Raw genomic sequence first — 22,684 nt, 5'->3', positions numbered from 1 at the left:
ACTGGTATGGTGAATGGGTGTAGACAGTGCTTGCATCATCTTGGAGTGCCGCGATTCAGGGCTATGACAACCGCCGGGTGGGATATGACCCCGACATTTGATGGACTGCTCTCCTCGTGAAGAAGGAAAGGCCGGCCTAGATGATCCATTGGGATGCGAGGATGTGTAATGATGTGGCCACAACTGTATGCGGAGTTGTGCATTTATAATGTACTCCATGAGATTATCTGAGTGTTGCACTTCTGTTTAAAAAAAAAAAAAAATTATCGCAGTAACAGTACAGGACGTAGTAGTACTCAGGCAGGCTGAAGAACGTCCTCTAGTCCAACAGAGAGATCAACAGAGCAGGTCAAAGTGTTGGGAGATAGACCACAAGTGCGGACAGTGTGCATAATCGGTGCCAGAGAGTAGAGCTCATGGGCGCTAGAGCAAGAATTTGTTCATCAATACCACTTTCACTTGTTTTTTTAAAGATGCAGGTGAAGGGTTAACTCTGATTTCAGATGGCAAGGAACTCCAGATGCTCGGGCAATGCCAGAGAAGGCTCGATGTTTTTGTTTTTCTTATTGCATTTTTGCGGTTTCAACAGTAAATATGTGGTGCTTTTTGATGTCTAGAGCCACCAGACCGCTCCAGTTTTTGTGCCATGTACCTCAGGTGTTTGAGTGTATGTAACCTTGTGGCAAAGAGACTGGATTCTTCTACTCCTTATGCTACAGTCTCATCAGACAAAGAGAGTAAGAAGTTAGATTCAGTTGGGCACAAGTTTTGTGGTACAGCTGCCACCACCATGAAAGCAGCAAGTGCGTGTGCCCTGCTGTGCAGATATGACGAGTCTTTTGGGACTCCTTGAAAACGTTTGCCGAAGACCTCCTGAGAGAACGACGAGAAGACTTTGTTAAGGTGGTAAATAAAGGCATGATGGTCTTCAGCTAAGTTATTAGCCCTGCTGCAGACTCTTGTTTATTGGCAGACCAAGGGTACTGTTATTGCTTAGCCCTAAGAAGGCCCTCTTGGCCTTGTCTTACAGCCCTACACCAACAATCCCAACAATGTATTCTCAATCTTCCCTTCTCTCGTGTCACCTTATTCAGCAGTCATACCAATGATGAAGTCCATGATGGAAACCTTGAAAGCTGTAGATCGAGAGAAATTAAAGGAACAACTTAAACACACCAACAGCCTTATGAACGATGTTTCTACATGCAGAGCAGTCAAACCCCTCAATGCTATCAAGGTCACCACCAGCAGCATCAACAAAGACCTTTTCAGCAGCATCAATGTTGTGAACCCAGGGGAAGAGTTAGCCACCAGGCTGCTCAAGCAGGAAAGATCCAGCAGGCTCCAAGCAATGAATCTCTGCTTCCCCCTCTTTCTTTACTCACTCCGGTAGGGAGAAGTATATCCCTTTTCCTGACAAAGACACCTGAGTTCTGAATATTATACATAATGGGTATTGTCTCAGGTTTACCAGCCCACAGATGTATTTGCCACCGCAGAAAACAAAAAACGCCTAGGCTTTGCCTCGTACTACCAACCAGGGGCAATGGAGAATGCCCTATGGATTGACTGGTCCAGCAAATTTCTCCATACTTTTCCTCCGATCCCCCTGATTCCATCAGTTCTTTCAAAGTGTCTTTCTCGAGGGCCGAAATGATCTTGATAGCTCCAGATGTGAAGCTGGCTTGCAGATCGGATCTTCTCACAATGTACGGAGGTCAGATGGTACATCCCACCCTCTCCTCTTTGAGTTTGGCAGCATTGTTACTGAGCTACTGCAATATGGGCATTTGAATCTTCTACAAGATGGTATGAACATTCTCAAGGAGGCTGAACGATGGTCAGCACGTTTGGCTTATGCATTTAAATGGAAGAGATTCTGTGTTTGATGTTCTGACAAGAACTTTGATCCAATGAGCTGTCAAGATGAAGCGATTCTTCCTTATTTGCTTCATCTGGTCAAATCAGGCTTACAGTTCTCTTGTGTATAAGGTCATTTGGCTGCAATTACGACCTACAGAAAATGTCCTTCACAAACCTCTTTTTTCAAAATTCCTGTTGTCAAGAACTTCGTAGAGTGTTTCAAAAGGGTTTTCCCCTCCCATTTGGCCTCCATCCCCTCCCTGGAAGTTGAACATTGTCCTTGCACACCTCATGCAGGTCCCTTTGAGCCATTTCATAAATTCTTGTTGCAACATCTCTCTTGGAAAGCTGATTTCCTAGTAGCTATTACGGCAGCATAAGGAGTTAGTGAAATTCAGGCGTTATGTTCTCCCAAATCGTACACGGTGTTCCATGCTATTAAGGTGGTCACAAGGACTCATCCAAAATTCCTACTAAGAGTTATGTCTGATTTTCACATTAATAAAATAATTTCTTTTGGTATTTTTTCATCACCCTTCTAAACCAGCTGAAAAGACCCTCCAGTCTCTAGATGTCAGGTGAGTCTTAAAAATGTTTTACTGGACAAAACAAACGATATCCTCAGATCGGACCAATTGTTTGTAAACGATGGGCCGGTCCGTAGCCACGTCCAAACAGTCTATATCCCAGTTGATAGTTCATTGCATTCTCTTAAGCTCTCAGAAGGCAAATACGTTTCTGTCTGGTAGACCTGAAGCTCTTTCCACTAGAGGGAAAACAACTACTACTGCTGCTTTAATGAGAAACATATCAATAGCTGAGATATGTAAAGCGGCTACATGGAGCTGTTTTCACACATTTACCAAACACTATTGTTTGGTCTCAGATGCTAGAACAAATACTCAAGTAGAACTGGCCTCCATGAGAAATGTATTTGCTTAATTTTGTCTGTTGATTGTCTCCGTTTCCCTTCCCCTGCAATTATGTGGGGATAGGCTTGCTACTCTATTCAATGCTTATGACTACCAATGGAGATCCCCTGAGAGAGACTGAATAGTTTCTTACCTTTAATCCCAGTTCTTTGTCAGGGGAATCTTCTTTGAAGTCACAACAAGCCCTCCCCCATCCCCGGTGGAAGTGACGGAGACAATTATTGGACAGTTTTCCTTTGTACTACTGCCACTTCTCTGCAAAAAGAACTGAGGCAACTGCCATCTGGTAGGCATCATGGGATAATGGTAGTCTCTTGGCTCTTAAAGGGACAGATGCTCATTTCACATTTACATATTGGCAGCCTATAGGACTGCACTGTCCTCTCTGCCTTCATCTTTCTCTTTTTAATAAAGGTTTTGTGAAAAGATTTAAACAGCCAAATCATTCTTTTCCAGTTAATTTGCCTGAAATCTATATATACATATATTACCTTTTTTAAGGGCAATCTGAAAACATGTGGCCATTTTAGCCTTTTTATAGGTAGCAAAATATTCAAGTCTTAAGGGTTTCTCCAAGCCTTTCTGAAGTAAGGAGAACATCTAAATTTAAGAAGATATATTATAATAATTGCTCAGGGATCCCGGCACGTGGGCGGGGCTATTCTGTGCTCATGACTTCAGTGGAGATTCCCCTGAGAGATAATTGGGATGACAGGTAAGAAACCATTCCTTCTTCTCCGCCTTCCTACCTCTCGGTTTACTGAAGTAGCCCTTTCTTAATTTTGAAAAGGTCCCAAGTTAGGAATTTGCACACTGGTACTGATCATTATGTCACACGCCATGTCTCAGGCCACAAAAAGAGTTAAGCAAGCAACTGACGTCAGCGAGCAAGGTTGGCACTTATATATGGCTTGCGCGACCATTGTTGAAAAGTTTCTGGATCCGGTCTAATGCCATGGCAACATTCTAAAGGTAAGGAATCTGCTGTTCCATAAAGCAGTGGTCCTTACCCTGTAGTCTGCAGGCCCCTGAATGTCCACAGCGCATATTCAGGGGATCTGTGAATGCTTAGAAAATGTAATAATCTTAAGAGATTAGATTAAAACTGTGAATATAAGTAGACACAAAAGGTGCAAATTGAAAATTTTGAAATGTTATGTAAAATGTGAAGGAATTTGAAATTGGAAACTAAAAATTAAGTTGGTATCCTCACATTGATTCATCGTAGTAGTGGAAGTGCAGTAAACTAAATATCGTATGGATGATGGGGGGCTTCAATTGAACTTAGAAAAGCTCCAACATTCCCATTAAAATTTAGATTTTTTAAAAACATATTTGTGAGTTAAATAAAAGACTTAGTTACTTAATACTTATTTCCATATTTGTGTGTATTGTTTGCAGTTTGCAGTTTAGATCATTGAAATTGCTTAGGCCAAGGTTCCCACATTCTAATAATGATTTAGTGGTTGTCTCCCGATTTTAACAATTTATTCAGTGGAGCGTACCTTGGATAACATTAATCATTAAGTGGATGTACACAGAAGTCAAAAGGTTCAGGGCCACCGAGCCACTGAAATAGAATATCCACCAGGAAGAGCATCTCCAAAGGTACGTAACTTGTTCATTATTCACTAGAGGTGGGTGATCCTCTGACAGCTCAAGCCTGAACCTGGCTCTAGCTCAACTCGAGGTCCGATTGAAGCCTCGAGCCCAAAACAAACCGATCTTTCATGTGGCATCTGCCTGCCACCCACCCGCTACCCAAATGCACAAAGAAGTCAAAATAAAACATTTGCGCCTGAGGTACAAGGACATACAAATAGATGTCCATTTAGTGGCTGATTAGTACTACGTGTAACCAAAAAAACTGCATTATTCAGCTTCCCAGCTTAACCAATTTTTGTGATCTCCGACAACTATATTACCAGTCCTCTTTTTTTCTTCACTATTGCATAGAAAGCACTTTCAAATAAGTTCAGAATACAAGCTGCACAACCCCCTTCTCTTTAATTTATTAGACTATAATGTTGCTATATGGTTAAGAATCTGGGTCACCTACAGGGTTCAAGTAACAGCTGTTTTGACTGGTGGTCTACTAATGTTCCTGTCATCAGGATGAGTGCCGGGCCACAATGGTTCTAACCATGTTTAAAGACGATCACTTTTAATAATTACTTCTCAGTGCTCTGCTGTAATGTGACTTATCATATTTTACGTGATTTTTGTTGTAAGATTTACAAGTTGTCTTGCTTCTGTGACCTTGGTTTTCAGTTGGGTTCCTGTTCATCTGCTCAGACTGCGGGTTTAAAACTGGTGTTGTTGCTGCCTTTGTTTGACACCTCGCGCAATGTATCCTTAAATAAAGAAGATTCATAGCTCTGTGTCTAGTAGAATGGCGTTTTATACCAGCTTTGAGTCACATGACCTCGTATATTGTCAGACGGTAGAGCACAATTAGTAGCATTCTGCCCAAAGGCCCTGGAACATTGTTGAAATTGGGGCAAGTCATTTCATGTTTTGCTCATATCATTGTGTCTAATTTAAGTCTCTTGTACCTTTCCCAATCATGAGAAGATTGGGAACACCTAAGTATTTGAAACAAATGCATCATTTGCCTTTCTCTTCACTTTTGTAGATATGGTTTCACCAACATGCGGTACATCGCTTCACTCATTAGTGGGGTTGGCATCTTCATGATGGGAGCTGGACTTTCATGGTATCATGGAATCATAGGGTTGATGCACCCTCAGCCTATTGAATCCTTCCTTTGGGTAGGTTCTGCTTCTCGATTTCCACAACAATAAGTTAAGCATCTTAATAATACATTACTCATAATGCTAATATTTTTGTTTTTGTTTTTAGGCTTACTGTATATTGGCAGGTTCCTTGGTGTCTGAAGGAGGTATGGAAGGTTATATGTTTTTATGACTATATGTTGATGGTAGATCGTTTCACAAAAGAAAAACCAAGGCACTCCCAAGCTTGCATGTTCCTCTTTTAAGATAGAGCGGTACTGGTGCAAGTTGTTCAGTAGTTATTAAGATCTTAATAAATGTAAGCCTTTAAACAGCAACAGCTTGTGCAGCCTAAGATATTTTTAGGTTTCACAAACTCTTCTCAAAGGGGCCTGTTCATGAGGGGCAAGTTTCACCCAAGTTAATCTTTTCTAGGATATACAAAAGTCCTTTGGCCTACACACAGAAATCCATCAAGATCATGAATGGGCATGCAGATAAAAGCCCTACACTTCTTGACGGAGAAAGGGGTGGGGACGGTTTTGGAAAATATTTCTTCATGCCGAGAAATCCTTTCATCTTTAACGCTCTGAAAACACACTTAACTCTTTTATTTACAGGTATTCCCCAAAAGAAAATAGCTGAGCAAAGTGTTTGTGAACACCAGCAAATTTCTGAGTTTGTGGAAATTTCAAACCTTTTCCATGGAAACTTACTCACCACTTCCCTTATCTCTGCCTTCTCCCATGTTCACCTTTACCCGTAGGAATGTTGAAAAGCTTTCATGCGGGTGGGGTTTACCCATAAGTTTAATATGGCAGGCCAAGATCTGGAACTTCTGGCTGAAAATGCAATATTTTGTGCTGCTAACAAATCAGACTCAAAGTCGTTAGAAACGATTACCGTGTTTAAGAATTCAGCACCCTATTTTGTCTTTCTTTTGCAGATGAAGTTGTAATAATTTGTTTATAATGTACCACATTTGCCTCACATTGGGGTATTTTTTTGCAGGTGTGGTATTAACATGTAAACCTAAAACTGTAGATTTGCGGTATTCTGTTTAACGTGGTAGGATGTTTCATAGTTGCTTCGGGGTCATCTATACCATTTCTCAAAGTCCGGAATTTGCTCATTGTAGCTTTCTTTTATGTTTTTAGAAGGTTTCTGACTTATTTGGAGTTTGCGAGTGCACATATACACAAGTCATACATTAACAGTTCCCCTCATTCTTTTCGCATACTCTAGACAATCTGCAAAACAAGAGTAGAGGAGCACAGTTTCTATACTGGATATCAAGATATCAATACCTATCACAAGAAAAATACATTTTTCAAACAAACAAGAGTAGAAGTATCTTTACATATGCTATGGTCGTGCCCCTTTCTCCATGACTATTGGCGGGCAGTGTCGACCAACTTGGCGGCGAGAACGGGGGGCAGCCTGCCGCACACATGGGAGGCCTGCTTACTGGGCCTCTACAAGCGCACGAAGCAAACGAAAGTCCTGGCTAGGTTTCGGGATCTAGGTCTCATAACGGCGAAACGGCTCATCACCAAGCGCTGGAAAAACAGCGGACCTCCCCAAGCCCCACACTGGCGCGCTTCCTTTGACAACCGGGCGCGTGCGGAAAGTGTAGCCTTACACAGGGAGGAAACTGCGGAGCTCCGCGTGTATCCCATTGCCCAGGAGTGGGACAATACTCTGAATGCTTTTCACCAGGTGTAGGGTACAGACAGTGAGAAACCCGATATACCCTTGGGGGCTTGGGTAAAAGTAAACAAGGGGTAAAGGATACCTCCAAAGGAGTTTATTTCAAACGTATTTTAGTATTTAAGTATAGTTTATGATTCGGACAATTCAATAGTCCTAGTGAAAATTAATTTAAATAATCATATGTATTTTGATAATCAATAAATGTTTGATACATAAACACATTTAGCAATAAACAGTAAACAAAGACAACAATGACAATAGGTGCATATGCAAATGTTGAATTTTATCAAAATGTAAATCAAAAGGCATTACAAATACAAATATACAGGATGGGATACAGGAAGGGCAATATGTTCACAATTTCCTCCACTGCAAAACCTGGACACACCTATCCTATTTAAAACTATTATTGATTCTCGTAGTATAAGGGTGAGGGTCGACGTTTCGGTCTCCTATGGATGTTTCATTGAGACCATCTTCAGGACTGATCAATAAATATTTGTAAAGCCCTTAATATATTTGCCACAAAGTTTGCGAGGATTATCACTAGTTTGGAGAAGTTATTTGTCCAATATGGGTTTTCTTTAGTAGCACTCGTCTGTTTTATCAACGAAGAGAACGATGACCATAGGTAGATCACAGCACCGATTCTTGTTTAGAAACGGATTGGTATATAAAATACGATTTAGCTGCTCCTTATGAATTAACAACACTCGCGTCATTTGGGAATTTTGCCCCCTCCTCCCCCACTGTGCCTCTCCCGGCCACGAACCACTGCTGTGCTGCCGCCCCTCCCCCCCCCACCCTCACGTCGCCCCGTACCGTACCAGATGATTTCCGACACCAACACCGCATCACACATGCACGCCCCCCCCTTATCTGCGCTCCTTTCTACCCGTTTGGGTTTTGTTTATTCGATTCCGATCCCCAGTTTATCAAGTTTTCTCCTTTTTTTTTTCCGCTCAATTCGGTGTACACAAGGTATTGAATAGTGGCTGCCCTGCAGACCTCTTAGTGTTTTTAGAGTTTTCTCCTTTTATCCGTCTATACATGTACATATCTAAATTGTCTGTCGCCAAGGCCATGGCGACCACCAACCTGAATGTTTGTTATCTTGCACGTAATTATAAGTTCTTATAACAATAAAAAAATAAAAATGTTAGGCCTATTACTTCTCCTGAAACATGAACCGATCGCTAACTAACACGCTTCATATTGTTGCGCCGCCGGGCCCCAGGGTTGTCGGCTAAAGGGCTGTTTTTAATATACAAGTCTTGACAAGCAACTACAGATGTCGCGGCCGGCCCCCTGGGGTTGTAGACCTTTTGCTGTGTTTTCTACAAGTGTGTAATAAAGGTCTTTTAAAAAAAAAAAAAAAGAGTAGAAGTATCTTTTTCATACCAAGGACAACACGACAACCTTCTTCTTTTGAAAACCTTTTTCTTATTATTTTCTTTTGTTCATAATTTTTCTTTACAATGCATATGAATAACAAGATACAGCCACAGCTTACGCGTTTCGTCCCAACCTCACGGGGCTTCTTCAGGGCTGTCAAAAGAATGTGCACATAAAACATAACTATAGTGAAACAAACCCAAATAATATATTAAGCATTCCTAAAAGCTTAAAAACTTTTATGGCAAAAAATACTATCAAAACGTTAATATTTTTATTTTTTTAAAGATAGATAATACACACTTCTTTTTTCATAAACAGGACATAAACAAACATACACATTTGAATCAATATTGTTCATAAAAATCTAATCAAACAAATGTAATTTCTAAACACTTAGTTTATTGTGCTAATTTACCAAAAAACTCATAATCCCAAAGTTGTAATGTTGTATCCAATTCATTGAGAGTTCTCAAAACTAACAAATCAACAGAAAGAGACACATGGGTACAGGCTCTAGTCTTGATTATAGAGTAGGCAGAGACTTACCAAGGTCTAAAAATACAATACTTCTATTCTGCAGGATTGCAAGATAGACTTTGAGAGTGAACCGATGCAGGTAAAGGAGCCAAGAGAGATGCAATTTCAGGAGAAAGTCAGACAACGGGTGAATGGATGGAATGGTTTGTCAAATTATCTTTAAAGGAACAATAATGAAAAGGAAACAGCAGTGCAGAGTTTGTATGAGTGCTGCTTCTGGTAAACAGGACAAAGGTTGGCAACCAGTTATAACTTTTAAGGAACTGAAGAATTCTGTAGGTTATGGATGGTTCATGATGAACAGTGTTCACTTTCTGAGAGATCTGTTAAAGGAAGTAGACTGGTTATTGATTTCAAGGATATCTATTCTACTATTCCTATAGAACATAAAAGGCTCATATTTTTCCAGTTTAGGTGCAAAGGCCAGTTATATCATTTTTTGTGCCTTCCTTTTGAACTGACTTTTGCTCCTTGTTGTTTTACCGAGGTATTAAGGCCTTTGGAAGTGGTATCTGAGGTTTCGGGAAATGTGACTCAATATTTATTTGAGCGATAATCACATTATACATGCGAGTAGGTTGGTTGGGACTGGAGACACATTTGCATTTGACATGGGTGATTTTGGAAAACCTGGGTTTTATAATAAATTTGAACAAGTCTGTTTTGGTCCCTTTTCACAAATTTGATTATCAGGGGTTCTAGATAGATACACTAAAGGCACAGTTGCTATTACCAGAAAGTAAGATGAACATGATAAAACAGGAGTTCCAATGTTTATTGAATTTGGAGAAAGTGAATCTTTCGGATCTGGCAAGGGTGATAGAATTTCTATCATCTTCGATCCCAGCAGTTCTACCAAATCCTCTTCATTGCATTCCTATGCAACATTTGAAAATAAAAAGCTTGATAAAGTGTTTGTTATGGAGACAGGATGCTTTTATCAGAGAAAGAAAAAGCGGAAATTAGATGGTGGTTAAAGAATTAAGAAGCTTAGAATGAAAGCACCATTTTCAGCTCTTCCCATCTTTTGTGTTATATTACGATGCGAGCAAGGAAGGATGGTGAACAAGCTTCATTCAATAGGAAACATGAAGGAAATTGTCTCAGATGGGCAGGGTAGAACACATAAATGTATTCGAGATGACAACAGGATATTGTGCAATTCAGAATTTCATGAACTAGATTTATATTTGTTCAGTTCTATTGATTATGGACAATATGACAGCAGTCACATATATCATAAAGTTAGGGACAGCAAATCAAATAAACTTTCCAATGGTGGCAATGTAAATATAGCATTTTTGTCTGGAACACAACGTGGATCTAAAGCCTCACCATCTACCAGGTATAGAAAATGGGATAGCTGATTGAAGCTCACTGCACTTAGTAGAGTACAGTAATGAGAAGAGAACTTTTTCTAAAGATCAAGAGGAAGTAGGGCTTTGTAAAGGTGGACCTTTTTGCTTCTTGGTTAACTTTCCAGTTGGAGAAATATTTCAGTTAGCATCCAGATCAAGGTGCTATTATGGTAGACGCATTCAATCAGGTTTGGAAGTATGTAAGAGGTTATGCATTTGCATACTTTTCAGTGATTCAGCGGGCATTACTTTTGGTGAGGAGACCGTATTGTCAAGTGATCAATCTTACTGACTCCTTTTTGGACAAGTCAGGCTTGGTACCTGTTACTTTTGGAGTTAACAGTAGAATGACGATTCCTCTTCCAAGTATAGAAAGGTTTATTATTAAAGGTGGAATTAGAGAAACATACTTTGGTCGAATCAGGTATGCTCATCCTTGTTGGTTGATAGATTTCCAGAAATATGAGAGATTCAAAACACTTTCAGGAGAGGCTGCTGAACTCGATGAGTCCTGGGAATTTGGGACAAAGACAAGAATGCTTGGAAAATCTGGATTTATTGGTGCATGGAAAGGGATTGGATCCCATTGAAATGGATGAGATTATGGTAGACAATTTCTTATGTTACTTGTTTAAGAAAGGCCTGAGTTATAGGGCTATTAATTGCTTTAGGACAGAGATTGCTGCAAGGCATTTTCTTGTAGAAGGTAGGCCTATTAGAAAGAATCAGGTAATCAGCAAGTCTATGAAAGGGATTCATTTGAAGAGACCACCACAACCTACGTATGATTCTTTGTGAGATGTAGTTTTTGAGATATTTAAAATTTGGCCCAACAATAGATGTTTGTCTATTCTTGTTCTGTCCTGTAAATTAGCATGTTTGCTTTGTTTCATTTCTTTTGAAAGGGTTTCTGATGTTAAGGCTTTGGATTTAATAGATGGCTATTTCCACCCTAATGGAGTATATTTTGAGAAATGGAACAGAACGAGGAGTATGACTCAATCTGTTTTTATACAAGCTTAGATGAGTGACCACAATTGTATGTGGTTAGATATTTGAAGGAATATGAGCTGAGTGCACGAGAAGCCAGTTGTTGATTTCTTATGCTAAACTATTTTAAGGCAGTTATTAATGGTAGATCGGTCAAAGCTGTAATGTAAGCAGTTGGTGTGAATATGAACATATTCAGACCTCATTCTGTGAGAGGTGCAATGTCAAATAATCTGGCTTTTGCAGGTTGAATGTTGGAAGATATTCTTAAGGTGGCAGATTGTCAAATGCAGGAATGTTTAGCAGGTTTTAGTTAAAACCTGTTGAAGTTGCGGCAAGTCTTGCTTTTAAGGGCTTTCAACATGAATAGTGCTAGCCTCCTGACTTGACATAAAATCACGATTCCCCAAGCTATTGTAATTAGGAAATCCAGGTTTTATTAAAGATAAGGAGATTAGCATTATCCCTCTTTGCCACCCCCTTTGGGATGTTTGTTGAATTTGAGAAATAGGTTAGAGCTATTTGTTATAAGAATTAGTATATAATATACATATGTGTCATAATGGGGCAATATTTGCTGAATGTTCAAATATGTTTTTCTTTATCGTAGCAAGTTAGAAATTGGAGCTAGAAGTGGACAGAGGAGTTTGTTTAATGAAAGGTTATTATGGAAATATGAAATGAAGATTTCAACTGAAAGAGGAAGCGTGAGAACAAGAGGATCCTTTCGTAGGATTTCAGTATTCTATTTGTGATTGTGTTTCTGCAGTGTTCTTAAGCAGATGGTTCTTTAAAGTGCTGCAGAGTGTTGAATAAAGGAAAACATGCATAATGCTAGCATCGTTGTCTTTAGCATTGTATGAATTTTTATTTTTAAAGGGAAGTATACAAAATTATTTGCTTACATCCAATGGCCGGCGAAGAGGGGGGGGGGGAGCAGTGTGGGGATGGAACGGTTATGAGTTACTAACAAGGGCCATTCAAAAAGACTCAATGAACAAAACATGCCATGCTCGTACCTAGTAATGGGGTGTCAGTTTCTGTCCCAACCCCCATCATACAACAATTTAGTTGTCAGTCTTCATAACAGATGTGAGGCACAGGACCCGCAAGTATATTGGACAAGAGAGTTCACGAAAGGTGTTGGATAAATATTTTTACATACTTCACAAGTCCCCGAGTTTGTGTGTCCATTCTGTGTGTGTGGGTATGGTGTCTGTTCTCCATCTTGGTAACAAAACTTGCTTTGCTGCGCACAGCGCCATGGTGATGGCCCTCCCCCTAGGGGAACGTAGTGGCTATGTTAAGGCGTTAGGCAGCCTCAATAAAATATAGCTGGGGAAATGGGGTAGTTTGATTTTGAACATTTGGTCGACATCTGTGGGTACTTCTAACCAATAACGATGCAGCTTAGGGCAGTGCCACAGCAAATGTACCAGAGTGACAGCAATGACGTCAGCACCCACCGTTGTTTCCCCTCTACCACCTAGCTAAACGGGCAGGTGTGTAGTACCAGTAACGTACGATTTTAAGGTATGTTTTGCTCCCCAAAGTGCTGCAAGCTGACGTGCGAGCCTGATGCAGAATGTCTGTCCGTTCCTTGTCTGTGAATCTGCATTCACACTCTTGTCTCCCACCGTGTTCTGGCTGGTGAGAGCAGGGGATTAGCAGAGGTATTCAGAAAGGTGTAGATGTCCGAAAGCAAGCGTTGGTCATCCTGCCTAGACAAGAGCCAGCGTTCAAACGGGCAAGTGGCCTGCTTGTGTGGGGTCGTGTTGATGGGTGGGTCCCCTAATGGCGAACTGCTGCATAATGTCAACGTTCAGAGTATGGGAGCCCAAAGTCCTGCTGGACCCTTGGGAAATCTAAGAGGGCCGGTAAGTCAAAGAGATCTCCAATGTGTTTGCAATTGGCCTTCTGCCACCAGGAGTATGTTGTTTCATGTAGTGCTTACAGGAAGTCTTCATTCTCCATAATTGGGGTAAGGAGGGAGACTGGAGTGGAGAGGTGCTTAGAAATGCAAAGTGTGTCCCAGACCCCGACTGGAAAAATGTACACACCTGGTGGGCGACTCCTACCCGGAGCCATGGTATCTTCCATAGATTCCGGCTACTGCCTGATCCAGAAAACACCAGTGCTTTTCCGTGAGTGGATGTTGCCATTCCACTAGAAATCGCAGTTGGGCAGACTGGTAGTGCCCAAGCCCCCCTTAGCCACCGGAAGATATGTGCGCTCCCTGACCATTCTACCTCGCCTAACGCCCCAGATAAAAAATTCTAATGAAGGTTGAAGTCTCTTCATCATGGAAGGGCGGTTGTAGCGGCATCACCTGCATGAAGAATAGGATCTTGGGTAAGAGGGACATTTTAACGGCTGCTATTCGTCCCAAACACCAGATGGGGCCCCCATTGTAGGATGGAATAAGAGAACGCACAGTGGCAGCAGTGTGGAATAATTGTGTGTTAGGGATTTGTCAATAGTGGAAAATAGTTGAACGCCCATGTAAGAGATTCCCTGTGTGGCCCATGTGAAGAGGAATGTCTTTGCTTGTCCCGTGGGATGGTAAGATTAAGGGCTTGGGATTTGGTGGCATTCACTTTGAACCCTGATGCTTCCCTGAATGATGCGAGTCCCTCCAATATGGGAGGCAGTGACTGGTGAGGTTTGGTGATAGCTAGCAGCACGTTCTCCACGTATAACGCAATGGGATTGACCACCCATCCAGATCCCTTCGATGAGAGGACGCCCCCGAATGCTTTCCTATAGTGACTCCATTTATAAAGCGAACAGGAGTGGGGAAAGGGGGCACCCATGCCTTGTTCCCCTTCAAATAGGGAATGCGGGAGATAGTGAGCTATTAATGAGCACTAGTGCCTCTGGTTCTGCGTAGCTGGCCCAGATCCATTGACGAAAGCGGTGGCCCAGGCCAATAGCCTCAGGCACCAACCGCAGGAAGGGCCAGTTCACCTGGTCAGACGCTTTATCGGCATCTATTGATGAGAACAGTGTGGGTATCTGTGAGCAGTTAGTTTTATCTATTAGATGGAAGAGATGCTTTTTGTTGTCCCCACAAGTGCGTCCAGGAATGAAGCCAGAGTGTCCCAATCCGTTGGCGAGAATCCCCATGAATATCTTTGCATCCACATCAAGCAATGATATGGGGCGGTAGGAAGCGCATTACTTAGGATCCTTCCCTGATTTTGGTAGGACCATTATGATGGCCTTCTTCATGGTCTCTGGAAGTGCACCTGAGGAACTAAAGGAATTATATTACCGGCCCAGCACGGGGGACAACTGCTCTGCAAATATTTTATATAAGGTGACTGAACCTGTCTTGTAAAGGGGCCTTTTCCACTTTAAGCCTCTCTATTGTCTCAAGGACCTCCTGCATGGTTATGTCTGCCTCTAGGGGCACTGCTGTGGGCTCTGATAGTTTCGTTAGGAGGGGTCTGTTCCATGTTGGTGGTGCAGTGTGTGGAAAGCAGGGGTTCCACGCTGTATAGTTGGGCGTAGAACCGGCCGTATTCCCCCGCAGTTTCCTTATCTCGTGTCAAGAGATGCTGGCCTTGGTCTACTAAAGCATGTATGCGCATACGTTTGTTTGTGTAGTCTGTAGGCTGTGGGCTAGAGGCCTTCCTGAATTGTTACCCCTGGCATAGTATTTCTGCTTCGTACGGAGAAGGGCATATTCTGCTGCGTCCATGTCAAGGGCCCGGAGCAGTTTTCTAGCAATGGTCAGTTGTCGGCATGCCTTGTGTGAGCCTGTCTGTGTATGTGACAAATCCATGTTCCTCACTTGTGCCTCTACCTTCGTGCGTTTAGCCCTGCATTCTCAGTTGAGCCTCGCCGCTATAGCTATGTAGCTTCCCCTCACTACAGCTTCATGAGCATCCCACAATGTTGTTATTGATGTATGTGGTGTGTCGTTGATTGCGAGATAGTTCATGGTTACTCCCTTAACTTCTTTAATGGCTAGGTTATAGGATAGCAACTTATTTAATGGCAGGGTTATAGGATAGTAACTGAAGATTAAGGCGCCACATCCTGGAACCCTTACTGCTATTGGGAAGGAAAGCACAGTGTAGGCTGGATAGGAGAATGGTCAGAGATGGAAGCTACCTCAATGTCTGCCTGTGTCATTGCCGGGAGTAGGGAGGCAGAGACTACAAAATAGTCGATTCTGGCATAGGACTGATGCGCGGCTGAAGAAACGGAGTCGGATCTATTGGGAGGGTGTAGTGACCTCCAAGCTTCAACCAAACCTGCATCCTCAAGCCAACGGAGTGTTTGCGGGGAGAGAGCTCCCGTTGGGCCGACCCTCTGTAGGAGTCTGATCTAGGGAGGCATTGGATCCTATGTTAAAATCCCCCCACCCAGCCCCCTATCAAAACTTTTATATCTGGTGTGGTGAGAATAGTTCCAACCACCGGATAAAGGGTTCCTGGTGGTCATTGGGTGCATAGAGGCATGCAACAGTGGAAGTGTATAGATAAAGTTAGTTTTGCGCAGCCTGTGATTTTAGAGTGTGTTTGAAAGGCCTGACCCTGGAAGTGTGTGGATACTAGGATTGCTAAACCCGCTTTCTTGCCCGGCCCAGTGGACTAGAAGTGATTGTCAAACCACTTCGACCGCATGCAGTTCCAGTCCTTTGTCAACAGGTGAGTCTCTTGTAGGAGGCATATGTTGCACTGGGTTGCCTTCAGCTGGGACAGCAGTGCTATTCTCTTTGCTGGGGAGTTCAGGCCTCTAACATGGAGGCTAACTATCCGCACTCTAGGGTGTTATAGGCCCTGGTAGCTGTGTTGGGTCTAGGACCGTAAGGTGTCCTCCTGCTCTGTGGAGGTGGTGGGGTGCAACAGTGTTGCATATGGATGGCACATGCAGCATATGTTAAATGAAGAAAACATTAAAGTGTGGATAGCGAAGTCACCGATCTGTGAGGAACCATTAATTACGTATTAGAGGTCCATGTAATCGGTCATCTGTGTAGTTCTTCCGGGATGTGGGAGGGTGTTGGAGTCCTCCGCCTCTACCTTCGAATACTAAACAGAAAGCGATTCAGACCCAGGGAAACCGTGCGCAGCCCCAGCGCAGTGAGGCTGACCGAGGACCCAGCACTGCTGCGCAGGGGATATTCGACGACGGGGAGTGCAGGACCCCGCGTTCAGGCACCCATCCCCGAAGGGGTCACTCACCTGCTCATTCTGGGGATTGGTCCCGTCCAGTGAGATGCTACAGAAGGGCCGGTCTCTCCCTGAGGCTCTCTGTCATGGTCCGCTTCCTCAACTTCTTGCGGGATCGTGCTTTGTAGCACCTCTGGCGGTCAGATCCCCAGGAGGATGTCTTAGAACTATGGGGCCATGCCAAAACACATTGATGTAGGCCCAATCCCAGAATCGCTGCTGCCTCTGTGGGTGTGCGGACTGAGAGTGTTTCTCCATTCCAGGCAAATACGAGGCATAAGGGATGTCCTCACCTGTATGTCACCCTTTTGTCCCTCAAGAAGTCGGTTATTGATTTCATTTTGCGGCAGGATTGCAGGGTTATGGAGGGGAGTTCTTAAACAAGCAGACTTTAATCCCCTCAAAGGAGACGTGGAGTTGGTCTCACATTGTGTTCATTATGAGTTCCTTCTGGCGGTAGTTGTGGAGGCATGTGAGAATGGCCTGTGGGGTACCCTGTGTCTAGGATGGGCATCCTGCTCTGTATTTGTGGTTGAGGGGCAGCTCCTTCCCCTCCAACTCCAGGACAATGTGGCGAAAGAGTCCCAGGAAGGAGGAGGACGCCGTGCAGTTCAGCTATCTTTTAAAGAGTGGACCGCTAATGTGCTAAAAAAGCCCCACTAAGATGAATCTATAAGGAGAAGAAAATAAACTCAAGCTATTTTCGTTTTGACCATACAGAATAAATTGGTTGGCGAAATCAACAGAAGGTAGCTCCCAGAGGCGTCCTCCTTAACTCTCAAAAGATCAAGAGTGAATTGGACCGGACTGAAGCGTGTCCCGAATCTTTCCTAAAACAAGTGACGCCCCACCAAAGGTGCTTGTACAAGAGTATTATAACTGAATCGTGAACGAGTCCTTGAAGAAGGTGCAGAATAAAGAGGCACCGAAACGCTGCGTCGACACTTTTTCGTTCCCATGACAAATCTCTTTTTATAAAATTTATTGTAAAAATTATGGTATAATGATGTAATAGCAATCTTTTAAACATGATGTATGTTTTTGTTTGTGTTTGAAAATCTTATGATAAATTGGGCATCCACCCTGTACATGTCGCTATTTATTTTTAATTTGTTTTTATTCTGTTTTATAATAAATGATTGATCAATATTTTTATATACAACACCACTGTTTCATGTCATTGTTGATACTTTTAGGCACCATTTGCACCAAAGTGTAAATTTGGTAACTGACGTAACACTGCAACCCCTTGCGCCGTTATTTAATGCCTCTATGAATAGTAAGAGATCTGATTCATATTGAACCCAGGAGAAGGTACTCTGTTTTTTTTATATTGTTGACCCAATCCTTTTCCTGATAGAAAGGGTAGCTCCCAGATAACTTTTTTTCTGCGAAAGAGTCGTAGAACATAGTCCTCCAAGCGACCTGTATCCGCCTGCAGTGGAATTCCCTTAATTCTGATATTAGATCTCTGGGACCTGTTCCAGAGATCCTTCAGATAGTAGTTGAGGTCAGTATTGCGCACCTTCATTTCCAGAATTTAGCTGCGGCACGCCTCAAATTATTCTTCTCTGGCGTCGCCAGACTTTTCTACGAACTCCACACGCTACTACAGTTCGCCCATTTCGTGACATAGGTACTTAACGTCTTTGGTCATCTCCATTTTCAAGGTCGCAATGTCGTCCCTCAGGGTGCCGAAGAGGAACTCCATAAAGCCTCCCCTGTTTCCTGACCCTGCACATGCCATGACGATGATCGGTCTGGCGAGGCTGGATCTGGGGCCGGCCTCACCTGTTTGGAGGAGCTTTTTGCAAGCAGGTCTTTCATGTAGTTGTCATTGTATCCACCCTCAACGGTGCCAGCCGGGTGTGTTCCGGGTTGTGAGTCCTATGCCCACTCGGCCAGCGGACTATCTAACCTCCCCACAGAGGCTGCGGAAGATCAGGTCAAAAGGGAAGCTGTTCCGCCACTGGCTGCATGGAGGTCTGGGATGGACTTTTGTATGGGGCTCGAGCTACCGATCTTTTTTGCCAGGGGATGCCCCTGTAAACATTTTAAGATTTGGAAAAGATGGGCGGACTACTGGGTGCTGGAGCTTGACCCGCCGCCAGTGGAGGTCGCTCTCATGCCTGTCTGATTGGGGGATGGAGTCTGGGATCTGCAGGGTGTTGGATGGACTCAGTGTGCTGCTTCGGAAATGTAATCCTTTGGCTGTGGTGGCATACACGCAATCGGGGGTGGGCTGGTGGGGTTTGCTTTTGTTATAAAAAGTCAACGGCATTATTGTTGATCCATGGATGTGTGCAGTAGTCTCCGGGTTGCGGAGCTATGCAGTATATGTGACCTGTAACAAATAAAATCTGTTTAAAAAAAAAAAAGGGAAGCTGTTGGGGCTTCAGGAGATCATTCAGGGAGTCCCAGTCGATAGGAACCCCCCCAATCTCCAGGCACCCAGCATGGGGCCTTCAGCAGCTAGGATGAAGGGTGGGGAGGGGGTGTAGTGGCCTTTGCGAGGACCAGGAGTTCAGTGGTTCCTCGGTGGCCTGTGTGCTCAGGGGAAGGGCCTCCTCTAATATGGGCTGCCAAGGGTCTCATAGTGTCTCCCGCAGGTCGCCTCCTCCTTGAGCGTAGTGAGGAGCCGCGCCACACTCCCCAATAAATTCCAGGTGCTAGTGGTCTGGGGCAACACTAGCTCTCATCACCACCACCGGGGTCTCTTACTGTGATGGCACCTTCTCTTCTGCTCCACGCTCCACTCGGCCTGCTCTGCCGGAGAAGCTTCATGTTCCCACTGCTCTGGGCGGACGTCACCAGCCTGCCGCATTCGCCCCCACCAACGTATCGCACTCTGCTCGAGGGTCTCGGCCACTCTGCTGCTATGAATTCTCGTCCATCTACCGGATCCCCCGCTTCGCTAACTCGGCCTGCTGGGGGTGAAGAGAGCAGGTTAATTTCCTCTCTGGCAGGCTGCCAACTGCTTCATGATGAGGGGGCGTCAATCTGCAGGCTGCCCTGCTGCTCTTGATTTCACCGTCCACGAAGATGCCGCTCCTAGACTGCCATTCTGCTGCACACCCACTTGGCTCACTGGTATGCGGGCACTTCTCTGTTGTGTCTTGGACACCTCAGTAGCCGAATTGCACTTCTCCTGCACCTTTGTTCGCCATCTTGGAACCGGAGCTGCATGCCTGGCAGGCCATGCACATGTGCCCACGTGTCTCCTCCAGGCTGCAAGAGTGCTCCCGGCATCCACCCCGCTGCACGGGTTCCCAGAGGGAGCCACACCCACTGGATCCACTAGTTAAAAACTCGGCATGACAGAGCTCCATAGGGCTGCTCCTACCTGGGCGCCATCTTGGCCATGCCCCCGCCTCCATGTCTTCAATAAAAAACAGATGCTCGTATTACAACAGATTGAAGAATCACAATTTCCTCAGCTGTTAGAGAAGGGGTTGACGTTTGGAAAGCAGTGAACTCCTAGAAGATCTTTTTTTGTGTATTCATAAACCTTTCAAATTGTATTTCACACCCCGTTTTCTCACTTAGGACAGCTTTATTTTGTACCTTAGTGTAAGTGCACTAATTGGGTGTGAAATGTAAAGCTATTGGGCAGGGTTAATCATGAATATTAACTCAGTTATGACTGTTGGTGCTCACTGCCTTCCCTAAATATAAATGTAATCCAAGTTTCACATTTGTAAATATTTCTATTAAAATTGGCACCCTGCTTCCAAATTGCAATAAGGTTGTTGCGGTTTTTAAACTTAACTATGCAAAAGGAGCAAGATCCATGTAACAAATATTAAAACCTCTCCTGTAGCCTGTTCCTTACACATATTACAGCATGGTAAGTTCGTTGTGTCCGATCTTTTATCTGAATGCACTTAGTGTTTTTTTCTTCCTCTGTGGGTCTGATCTGTAGACCGGTTTAGCTTTAGATATAGCTGGGATTTTGGCGGCCCCTCTTCATCTTCTGTTTAACTGTCATTCATAATATGCTTCCTTTCTTACAGCATACAGCATGGGATAAGTGCATTCAACTTCAGCCATTGGCTCTATTGCACTGTGAGTGATGGCATTTTGCCTGATCACACTTGCACTTTCCACATAAATTGAAGTGCACTTCAGTGAAAGGGCTGGTTGCCACTGCTTACCTCTTTACCTATCTTTTTATAATTGTTGTCATCTTTCTATGTTGGAACTATACCTTAAGCCTATAGTACCCTCTGTCAATAAGAATAATATATTCGAGGCATATGAGCTGTAGATCATATGCTTTAGCATAGATCGCCATGTGGTGTTGGGGCCGGATGTTTGCACTTTGTTTTTGTTCGAAGAAGTCTTTTAGTCAGGAGGTTGGTGACTCCTCCTTTCGGTGATAGTGCGCATGGGCATCGACTCCATCCTTAGATTGGTGTTTTCCGCCATCGGGTTTGGATATGTATTGCTGCTCTCCGGTTCGGTACCGTTTTCGGACCTCTTCGACGGGCAATCCACCACCCTCTACTATATTGTTATTGATCGTAGTTCCTTATTTGACGCGCATCGTCTTACTTCGAAAAACTTTTTATCGGAAAAATCATTGCTGGCCATTGGGCCTACCCATGTCGACTCCGCTAGCAGTCGATTGAACGGACTCCATTCAAGCTATGTCCCGGTGCCGTGCTAAATTTCCACGTACTGACTTGCATAAAGTGTGTAACCTCTGCGTGTCCCCAGAACACGACGAGAAAGACTGCAACGCAAGTCGATCATTCCGATCGAAAAAGACACTTTGTGATCGTCGGGCTTCACGCCACGAGATGCAATATCAGAGCAACTCTGTTCCATGACATCTTCGGAGAAGATTCCGATATCCGACAACCACTCAAGAGCAGATCTCGGTGTCCGAGGTCAACTCCGACATGGAAGAAGAAGATGACATCACTGCGGGTCAGCATACCCTGAGTACAGATCCCCCTGTGCCCATTCAACATGAGACAAAGGCTCCGGTCCCTCCTTCACCCTCAGGATCAGGTCGGCACTGACAAAAACTTTCCGATGCCCCGCCCTTCGGCCTGGTTCTGAAACAAAAAGAGAAGCCCTCGGGCTCGAACCAGCCCAACTCTGATGCCACACCGACACCTTCGGCACCAAGACATAAGACCAACTATGTGTCGGTCAACATACCGCCAAGGCCAAATACTTGGAGCTGAAACCCACCAAGCCCAAACACTCGGAGCCTAAACCGCCCGGTGTACGTGCGCTATATGAATTATTATTAACATTAACATTAACCTTTGACTCCCAAGGGCTCAGAGCCGAAATCTTTGGCGTCGAAATCATCTCGTAAAGAGAAAGATACTCTACCCAAAGAGCCTCCGTCCAATGAGCCAACTTTGGACCTGAAACAGAAAAACCTGGTAATAAACCCTAAAACAAGAACATATTCAGGCAATCCTTCTAAAAAAGTTGACCTACCAGAGGACTATCATATCCCTCTTTAAGAAGATTGTGGGTACTAACCCTTCTCCTTATATTCCACCTCCTTCTCCTCCTAATTAAAGGAGATGACAACAGCAAGCTTTGGCGCTTTATTAACAGTCTGACCCCCAGAGGAGCGCAAAAGGAAAACAGTGTTGCAGGGACAGTGTGGGAACAGTATGCCAAGGGGCTGTACACCAGTGAGTCAAATCGGCCCACTGCAGGAAGCCTTGCGTGGTCCAAGGTGGCGGCGGAAATTATCGAACCCGAAAGTTCCACGACAGAAGGCCTAAATTCGACCTGCCCCGGAACGTTCACAGAGGTGGAGGTACTAAAGTCCATCAAGGCCATTAGAACTGATGGCGCTCCAGGCCCAAATGGGATTCCGGCCCAGGTTTTGAAAACTGCCTCAGCCTTTTTTTGCATCTAGACTCACCCCTTTATTCAACCATTCTTTTGCCACTGCAATTTTGCCATCCTCTTGGAAAGGTTCTATTCTATTCGCTATCCAT

The 22,684-nt window shown here is 43.9% G+C and overlaps 1 protein-coding gene across 2 annotated transcripts in view; it reads left to right on the top strand.

The window, feature by feature from the left end:
- Positions 1–22,684, top strand: part of SLC30A9 (solute carrier family 30 member 9) — a 680,727-nt gene that overhangs the window by 372,884 nt on the left and 285,159 nt on the right. For both annotated transcript variants that reach the window (XM_078678253.1, XM_078678252.1), the window contains exons 11-12: positions 5,431–5,566; positions 5,658–5,697. In XM_078678253.1, the coding sequence (XP_078534379.1) occupies positions 5,431–5,566; positions 5,658–5,697 (176 nt within the window). The remainder of the gene's footprint in view (positions 1–5,430; positions 5,567–5,657; positions 5,698–22,684) is intronic.

The sequence above is a fragment of the Lissotriton helveticus genome, chromosome 2_2, assembly GCF_964261635.1.
Source record: "Lissotriton helveticus chromosome 2_2, aLisHel1.1, whole genome shotgun sequence".
In the NCBI taxonomy this organism is placed as follows: domain Eukaryota; kingdom Metazoa; phylum Chordata; class Amphibia; order Caudata; family Salamandridae; genus Lissotriton; species Lissotriton helveticus.
Note: the sequence above shows the minus strand (reverse complement) of the source record. Positions and strands in the feature narration are given on the sequence as shown.